Genomic DNA, 9,356 nt, shown 5'->3' with positions numbered 1-9,356 from the left:
GGAAGATGCAGCTCATGAACCTCAATACAATTTCACCAGTGCTACTTTGGGCTTTGGACCTTTAAAGAGTACTGCCAAACTTGAAACCACCTGACCTTCCCAACTCTTCCTGTCCCATGTTTCAGTTCGTTCAACAGGACACAATGTAAATTTTAGACATCACTCTATTTAAAAAGCACTCTATGGCTTTCTACACACTATCCTCCCACCACAGAGCCAACACCTGGCTTCCCAGTCCTGTGGTCTCTGGCAAGTCTTCTACATGCCTGAGATTCATACCTCCCTTCCCCCACACCATATTCTGGGTGGAAGCTGAAGATTCCACTTTAGACAACCCCCCTTGTCCTTGTTAGGACAAGTAACCCAAAATTGCCTGTATTTCCTCTATCAGAGCAACTATTACACTGTATCACTTGCCTATTAATGCCACTAAACAAAAATGAGAAATGACTGGGAACTGGTAACTAAGTAACCAACCTATCAAAATGTAGTATTTGTTTACCTACAGTGTATTTTTGTAAGAAAATTTACTCTTGAGCATCAGAAGCATCTGGGATTTTAGTTATTTATGAGATGTGTATTTGTACAAGGAAAGAAAATTAACCCAGTGGTCTAATTATCATGATTTCCCTCAAGAACATTACTTAGGACTTTGTGTGATGACTTGATAGTATCTGAGTCTGGACAGAGTGGGACTCAGAATTCCTTCTCCAATGAGGACAGTAACAATCGTACCATCAATCTGCCTCATAAACCCAGCCCAGACAAAAAGACTTTAATCCACAGATTAAATAATTTGCCAGCACGTCAAAAAGAACTTTTATTCTGATTCGAATAGCCTCTTATGCACTCATGCTTTCTTGCCAGATGCCTTTGGAGCAGGTGCTTTCTGGGATGGAGCTTTCTGACCCTTCTGAGTTTTAGGAGGAGGTGCTGCCTTCTGGCCTCCAGCTTTCTGGGCAGGAACCTTCTGGGCTGGAGCCTTCTTACCCTCAGTGGTCATCTTTTTTGCTGGAACCTTGGCAGCAGCAGCAGCTACTGCAGCTGCCCCCTTAGCAGCAAGGGCTTTCTTGGGAGAAGCTTTCAGGAGAGCTGCCTTTTGAAGTTTCTTAACTTCAATCTTGATTAGTCTGTTCCTCTGAAAAATTTCAATAAAAATGTTCATTATATATGCACACAAAACTCTGACCCATCCTATATGTATGGATATGTAGACAGGTACAGGAGACCACACTTATAACATCTAAGACTTCTATGATGTTAACTTTGTGGTCTAGAAACTTAGGCAAACATAATTACCAGACAAATAAATTCAGGGCTGGAATACAACCATCACAAAAACTTACCATTTTCCTTGCCTTCATGACTTTGTAACGATCAAAATCTGTCATCTTGGCTTTCTGTGTTATTGAAAAAAAAAAAAAAAAAAAAACAGCTCTGTCAAACCACCTTCTAATTCCCCAAAATCAGAACATGTCCAACTTCAAATAACTCAAATGATTACCTTTTCTCTGGCTTCAATCTTCTTGGCCCACCTTGTGGCTGCCCACTTTGCATTGATATCTGCCTTCTCCCAGGCTTTCCGGACATACTTCTGGCGGGCACTGGAAAGAGCCAAGAACAAGGATTTAAGAAATCAGCTCTGAGGTCACACAGATTCAAGGACAGCTTTTCATCCTCTGAAAAAGCACAAGTTAAAAAAGCACAAGAAAAATGCCACAAGAACCCTTGTTTTTTCTACTGCCAGTTGTAGTGTCTCCACAGAAAACAGCACGAGGCACAATGTTCTACTTGTTCCAACAGTGTCCACTAAGCCAAGATGTCTTACATCCTCAAAACACAATTAAAAAAAAAAAATATGTGAACCACTCCACTTTCTGGGCTTAAAAATCACCTCCAATAATGTGCATATATCACCCAAATAGTGGATGAGTAGAAAGCAATTGGAGAAGGCAATGGCAACCCACTCCAGTACTCTTGCCTGGAAAATCCCATGAGCGGAGAAGCCTGGTAGGCTGCAGTCCATGGGGTTGCGAAGAGTCAGACATGACTGAACAACTTCACTTTCACTGGAGAAGGAAATGGCAACCCACTCCAGTGTTCTTGCCTGGAGAATCCCAGGGACGGAGGAGCCTGGTGGGCTGCCATCCATCTCTGGGGTCGCACAGAGTTGGACACAACTGAAGCGACTTAGCAGCAGCAGCAGCAGAAAGCAATTTCGTTTTCATAAAGAATAACATGAAGTGAAGTGAAGTTGCTCAGTAGTGTCCGACTCTTTGCGACCTCATGGACTGTAGCCTAACTGGCTCCTCTGTCCATGGGATTTTCCAGGCAATAGTACTGGAGTGGGTTGCCATTTCCTTCTCCAGGGCATCTTCCTGACCCAGGGATCAAACCCAGGTCTCCCGCATTGTAGACAGACGCTTTACCGTCTGAGCCATAACGTAGTTGTCCCTTGTGCCTTGTTTCATTCTGTACAGTAATGCCTGAAGATTTGCGTTCAAATGCCATAAAATGGAATTGTAACCACTTTGGTATTTGTTTCAAACATCAAAATCCAGTATGCTTAGAAAGTAAACCAGTCATAGCACAGGTTACATTGCAAACAATTGTCACCACACAGCAACATCAGTTTTTAACTTCTGTAACCTACATCATGCCAAGAATCACAGAATGGTTGCCTTAATTGCTCATGAATAGCCAGGAAGAGAACCTCTCTGGTGGCTGTCATAAGGAGAGATGTTATGTTAAATATTAGCTGACACATATGAAAAGTTCAACTAATGATAGTATTTTTTTTGTTCTAAAGCTAAAATTGATTAACACATGTTCAGGAAACTACACATACAGAAAGTTCTTTGTTGTGCAAATCCTGAAAGAAAGGGGTACAAGAGAAAAAGAATGGGAAATCTGGACAAAGGGAAAGCCAGAGAACCACCGGATCCCAGGGCATTTTAGAAGTAAATGTCTGTCTACTTTTACAATGCAACTTTCTCTTCTAAATGGCTCTCACTTTCACACTGCTTACTATATTCTTAAGAGAAAAACGAAATAACCAACAACATTTTTAAATGAAATTAAGCAAACTTTTACTAGTATTAACAAAACTATGGGAAGGGTGATAGTTTGATAGTGACCTGTGTGGGAACTTGAGGATGAAGTCAGTGAGCTGCATGCATTTGAAAGGCATAGCTTGTCTCCTTACTTGAGTGCAAGGTCCATCCACCAAAGCCTAGAAGACATAAGATCAAGGATCTCAGTATAAAAATGTAACAGCATTCAAAATGCAGATATCCTACATAATATTAGTCTTTTCAGAATCATCAAATTCTTATATTTAAATGCTTTCTTAAAGGTTAAAAAGAGTTAGCAGTGATAGTTAAGCATAGAACCCAACACATAGTTTTGTCTTTAATACTTCCATTTCCCAAAAACTATCTGCTCAATCCCTTAGTTTGTGGTGCTCAAATAGTGACAATAGGAAACAAGGGCTTTCTATGTGAAAGAAAAGGCTTTCTATGGCTTTGTTCCAAACTCGCTTTGAACATAATAAATGATTTACATCTCGCCCATGTTTTAGCCCACCTTTAGTTTAAAACTGCCTAGTTAGAAGTATTACTCAAACCCAGTAGTAACAGGTCAATTCAAGCCTCTGCTATGTAACCCCTATTTGCGGTGGCTGTTTAAGTAAAACTACCACCCATAGTACTCCTATCTTAAGAGGGCCGCTGAAACCATTACCATTGTCGTCTACACTGCCACGTAAAGCCGTGACACTTTTCCTTACACTTACCCTGTTCTGATCAATAACATCTACAATCGCGACCAGCTTCCCGGCATGAGGCCCAAAGGAGACGTAGGCCACCCGGCCAACCTCTACGAAGCGCCTGAACACCTAAAATTGGGAGGCGGGGGGAGAGAACAGCGAGACTGATTAAAAATACGATCCAGTTTGCCAGTCTTTGCAATTTAAACATAGTGCGGCTAAAAACAGGAAAAAAGAATGTTGAGGAGAACACGCCGAAGTGCCATGGAACAACCAGGATGGACGAAATCCACAGAGGAAACGGTAGCAAGTCAGTCTCCCGCTGGCCTCCCCGTCTAAGAAGCCAGCACGGCCAGACCACCATGCCCTGTCCTGCTTCGGCCCCGGCGGGCGGGCTAGGCGACCGGCCGCCGCAACGAGACAGCGGAGGCGGCCAGAGCGCGCACGCGTGGCCCAGCGAGCGCCCGGCCTGCCGGGCCCTCCACGCGCTCCGCGGACGCGCATCCTGAAAGCTCCCAACTCCTGTGTCTTGCCCACCCGGGGAACCTCACTGCACTATACCTAAGATCCACTGAGCGCCGCTGCTCGCCTCCAACCCCCAGCCCAGGCAAAGCTGGAGCGGCATAGCGGTCAGACATGGAGCCCGCGCCGGCGATACTCACCATGTTGGCGGCGTTCGGCGAGAAGGAAGAAGGCCCGCCCAACCCTGCGCCTGTGTAGAAGGCCGCCCCGCCCCGGTAGTGAAAGGGTCGCCGACGTGGGCACCGATTGGTTGGGACGTACGCACGTATGCGCACACATGCTCACCGGGAAAACATGGCGGAGTCTGCTGGAGCTCTGCTATGCTTTCGCGGTTGGGTTTCGTGGGCTTGGCTTAGTCGACACCGCGCGTGAGCAGCTGTCTCTTAAGACTTCAAGGTGCAGAAGGGCACAGAAACTGTGCTTTCTTTTGTGACTGTTTGCAGTCCTTTTGACTTCATCTTTTAACATTCTTCCATCTTTTCTTCACTACTCGTCTAAATGTTGCTGATGTCTTAGTACAATTTTTTTCTCTCCGTAAGTGACCCCATTAATTTTATTAACCTTTCTTCTTAAAAGAATTCAAACTTTACAGAAAAGTTACAAAACAAGTATAAGTAATTCCCGTTTTCACTTCGAGTTCCCAAATGTTAACATTTTCCTATTGCTTAATAATTTTTTTGATCCATTTGCGAGGAAACTGCAGACATGATGTTCCTTTACACTTAAATGTGATGTTTCCTAGAAACAAGGGCATGACTTTACATAATCAGTACAATACTCAAATTCAGTAAGTTAATAATAGTCATATATCTGTATAATAGTCACATATACATGTGTATGCATATGTATATACACACACACTTATATATACACATGTATGTATATATGTATGATTTTGGCTGTGCCTCAAGCCTTGCAGGATCCTAGTTCTCAGACCAAGGGTCCAGACTCTTGACCTAGAGTGAAAGCCCAGAATCCTCACCATTGGATCACCAGGGAATTCCCACGTAATTTATTAATTTGCACTCCTTATTTAACTATTAGCAATTGTTCCATTTATGTTATTCCCAGCAAATGAAAAAAGCCTTCCGGGCCTATGATCTTGTGAAGGGTTACAACCTGCATTTAGTTATGTCTGGTCTTTTAAAATCTGTAATAAACCTACCCTTGTCCTTCATATTACTGACATTTAAAAATACAGGCCAGTTGTTTCATAGGTCTCAAGTATATGCTCTGTAATTTCATTTATAGAAAATTCAAATCAGGCAAACTACGTTAGTAGTCACTTTTACCCCTGGTGCAGGAAGTAGTGGCTTGGAGGGGGAAGCGGAGTTTTTGAGCTGCTGGTGCGTTTCTTCATCTGGGTGTTGGTTACACGAGTGTGTTCAGCTTGTGAACATTCAAATCTCTGCCTTTATTTGTGCATTTCTTTCCCCCAAACACGTTTCCTAGCTCCACAACCAGAGAATCTTCATCAGCAGATCTGCAGAGGAGCAAAAATTTGCATTTAATAAACAAGCTCCCCAAATCGTTCACTGAATACTTTGGGAAAGACTTTGGGATTCCCCAGTTATTTTTCTAGAGTTCACTAAATGATTATGTCACACTTGTTTGAAGTACTCCATAAGTCCATTTTTCACCACATAATTCTGGGGTCTCCAATTCCCTGTAACCAAGACCCACAGCAGGAGGGGAGCAGTTATCTTCCCCGAAACTGGTCCCTGGTGCCAAAAAGACTGGGGACCGCTGACCCAATCTACAGAATAAGGTCCTAACTCCCTGGCAATTCAAGGCCTCCATAGCCTAATCCCAACCCCTTTCTAGGTTATTTCCTGTCTGGGCATTCTGCCTCCTTTATCCCTAATATCGCAATAGGTACAAGTTTCGGGACTTTTCATGTAATCAGCCTCCTCTTCCTAGAATGTGCTCCCCATCCTTCGCTTTGAAAAATGACAACGCTTCCTTGAAGCATTTTAAGACGCCTTCCCCAGCAGCCCCAGGCAGTTTTCAGGTTTTTCAAAGCTCCATTAAAATGCAAGATAACTCTCCAAGCAAGCCTTTTCTGTCTCGCGACATCAGGTTCGTCCAGGAATGAGCAAGGGCATTTCATACAGTTACACCCTTGAAACAAGGGAAAAGAAAACGCATGCTCCCAGGTCTGGTTGGCTGGTTACGTCCCTTCCGGGACACCTAACCGGCTCGTCCAATCACCAGGAGGAAGGGCAACTCGAGGACGATGCCAGGATCCAAGATGGTGTCCTGGCCCCATACGGTAGTTTTCTCAGCCTCTCCCTGCGGGGCCACGCCCCTGCCGCACGCCGTTCCTACTCGTCCAATCACTGAGAGGAAAGGAGAATGAAAGCCGGCGCCAGCGAGAAACCTGGTGACTGCATGGTAGAGGCCAGGTGTTTAGTGAGCGTGAAGTGTCTTGGAAACTGTTTCCTTTTAAGCCGCGCGCCCTAGTGCCTATTTGTGACAAGAAGTGAATGTTAAAGGCGAGGCGGCGCCCTTCTTCGGGTTTCAGTTTGAGGCTGAGAGCAGAGGGTTACGCTGGTCCTGGATCCAGGCCACGGATTGCGGGGGTGGGCAGCAGCGTGTCCCCCCCCTGCCCCCCCAGTTTCCACAATACCCGCGAATGTCAACGTGGCCAGAGCTGTCTACCAGCATCAGTTTAGAACAGGAAGTGTTTGGGACTAAAAAGAGAAAAAGAAAATCTAAGCCTGTTCCAAGAAGTGAAGTGAAAGCCACCGAGTACCGTGACCACCTTGTTCCTGTACCTTTTCTGGGATATGAACTCATCCCAATTATAATGAAACTGGCATGGTAGACAGTATGCTTACCTGGCATATTATATTTAGGGATGAAAAATGCATATTACAGTCAAGTGAAAAAACTATACCACCTAACAGTTGAGAATTATGTTGTATTTGGTGTCTTTTCTGAGGACTTAAGATTGGAAGATAGCCTCTCAGATCTCTCTGAGGGACTACTGAAGAGGTAAGGGAGGAGCCAGGATACACAGGAGTTTTGTAAAAACACCTGTGAAGTTAATGAATTTAGTGCTTTTTTATGTGTGGGAAAATGCAAGAGTGTGGGCTCTTTGAAATTATCTCTTTGATAATGGGCTCCCATCGTGTCTCAGACCATGGAGAATCTGCCTGCAATGTGGGAGACCGGGTTCGATCCTTGGGTTGGAAAGATCCTCTGGAGAAGGGAATGGCACCCCTGTCTAGTATTCTTACCTGGAAAATTGTGTGGGTAGAGGAACCTGGTGGGCTGCAAGTCCATGGGACCGCAAAGAGTTGGACATGACTGAGCAGTAATTTAGCTATTATAGCTACAGTGTATTATAGCTGTAGTCCTTCTAGGGCTGTCTAGAAACAATATGCTGTTCTTTTTTCCGTTGTGATTCCCCTCTGGGTGCATAGTTGGGGTAGTTACAGTAATTGATGGCTGCAACATCCTTTGTTACTGATATGGCAGCATTTTTCATTCACACAACTGTTTAAAATTTTTTCGTGTTTGAACCCTGGAAGCTGAACAAGACAGGGTCCAAGCCCCATCAATCTAAGACCACCAGGAATAAACCTGTAGTACAGCAAAGCCAGATCTCTTGATAAAATTACAGTGAAGGACACTGCACACCAGAGATGTTATGGGACTTATAACTGAACAAAGAATGAGGTAGGGTTATAGGATTGTGGGGACATGAAGTTTAGTTGAAGTACAAATGAAATATTGCTTTGACAAAGCAGAGCAGAATTTTCTAAAGTGAAAACATCAGCCCTAAGACAACAAAACAGATTCATGATCCTGTTTTTATTAAACTGTTGTCCAGAAACACCCTTTCTGAAGCTTTATCCCTGGAAAGTAAATTGAAATGGTTTCATTCGTACTGATAAAATATAAAGCACAAGATTTTCCAGATGCTTTGATTTTAGACAACAAAGTTTCTCAATGAGTAAGAAAGCAGTAGTCACTTAAAGAAGAAAGTTAACATGACTCTTCACAGATGTGGCATTCATTGGCAGAAGTACTGTTTTCCTATTTACTTGTATCTGATTTTCCTGCACAATGAATAGTCATGTAGATTTTACTTTCTGAAACAGCTAATTTTTAATTAAGAGAAATGTTGATGATATACAGGAAGATTTCCTGAGGGTTTCATCCATGGGGAAGTTTTAAATCTTTTCTGTTGCAAAGCAGGAGGTAAACTCACAAACCACAGGAAATTACACATCCATGGATGAATAAAATGTCCATCATGAGGAGGACATTGGCCTATTAATCACAAGAACCTAAGTAGTATCAGATGAAGCTTACTTACTTACCCAGTGGTTCTTCACTTCTGACTTCCTGTTCACAAAGAAGCCAACAGGCTCTGAAGTGGGTCAGGACTCTTGGGATGTAATGCCCAGTTTCGTTTTGTATTTTAGTACTACAAGTTCCTCCAATACTCCAAATGTCTGGATGGAGTATTTTTGGTCTGTCTGTTCTGTTTAACAACCAAGGAGGTAGTATTGGTTTCTGTGCCAATACAGACTGGTCCAGTGTCAAGAAATTACTTGGGAAAATATGGTGATTGATCAAGGGGATTGGCATTTGCAAACTATTATGCATAGAATGGATAAATAATAAGCACCTACTGTATAGCACAGGGAACTACGTTCAATATCCTGTGGTAAGCTATAATCTATAATGATATATATATTCTTTTATTTATACTATATTTTAGTATAGTTTATATATGTGTCATAGTTTACCACAGGATATTGAAAAAAATATATGTATTCTTTTTCATTATAGTTTGCCATAGGATATTAAATATAGTTCCCTGTGCTCTACAGTAGGACCTTATTATTACACATACACACATGCACACACACACGTGTGTAACTGAATTGCTTTGCTGTGCAGCAGAAATTAACACTAAATCAACTACAGTAAAATAAATTTCAAAAAAAATACTTGGGAAACATATCAGATCTATACTTGGGGAAACATATCAGAACATAGTAAGGCCACAGCAAAGCTGGAGGCTTTTGTTGCCCCTGAGTATTAGAAGTTG

At 42.9% G+C, this 9,356-nt stretch overlaps 1 protein-coding gene across 1 annotated transcript; it reads right to left on the bottom strand.

Moving 5' to 3' along the window:
* Positions 1-792: 792 nt before the first annotated feature.
* Positions 793-4,454, bottom strand: RPL14 (ribosomal protein L14). Its single transcript, XM_027958036.2, has 6 exons — positions 4,429-4,454; positions 3,794-3,895; positions 3,138-3,232; positions 1,505-1,604; positions 1,347-1,400; positions 793-1,138 (listed from the first exon to the last, which is right to left on the bottom strand). The coding sequence occupies exons 1-6, from the start codon at positions 4,429-4,431 to the stop codon at positions 851-853; spliced, it is 642 nt and encodes a 213-aa protein (XP_027813837.1). The 5' UTR covers positions 4,432-4,454; the 3' UTR covers positions 793-850.
* Positions 4,455-9,356: the final 4,902 nt, after the last annotated feature.

Source organism: Ovis aries, chromosome 19 (assembly GCF_016772045.2).
Source record: "Ovis aries strain OAR_USU_Benz2616 breed Rambouillet chromosome 19, ARS-UI_Ramb_v3.0, whole genome shotgun sequence".
In the NCBI taxonomy this organism is placed as follows: Eukaryota; Metazoa; Chordata; class Mammalia; order Artiodactyla; family Bovidae; genus Ovis; species Ovis aries.
Note: the sequence above shows the minus strand (reverse complement) of the source record. Positions and strands in the feature narration are given on the sequence as shown.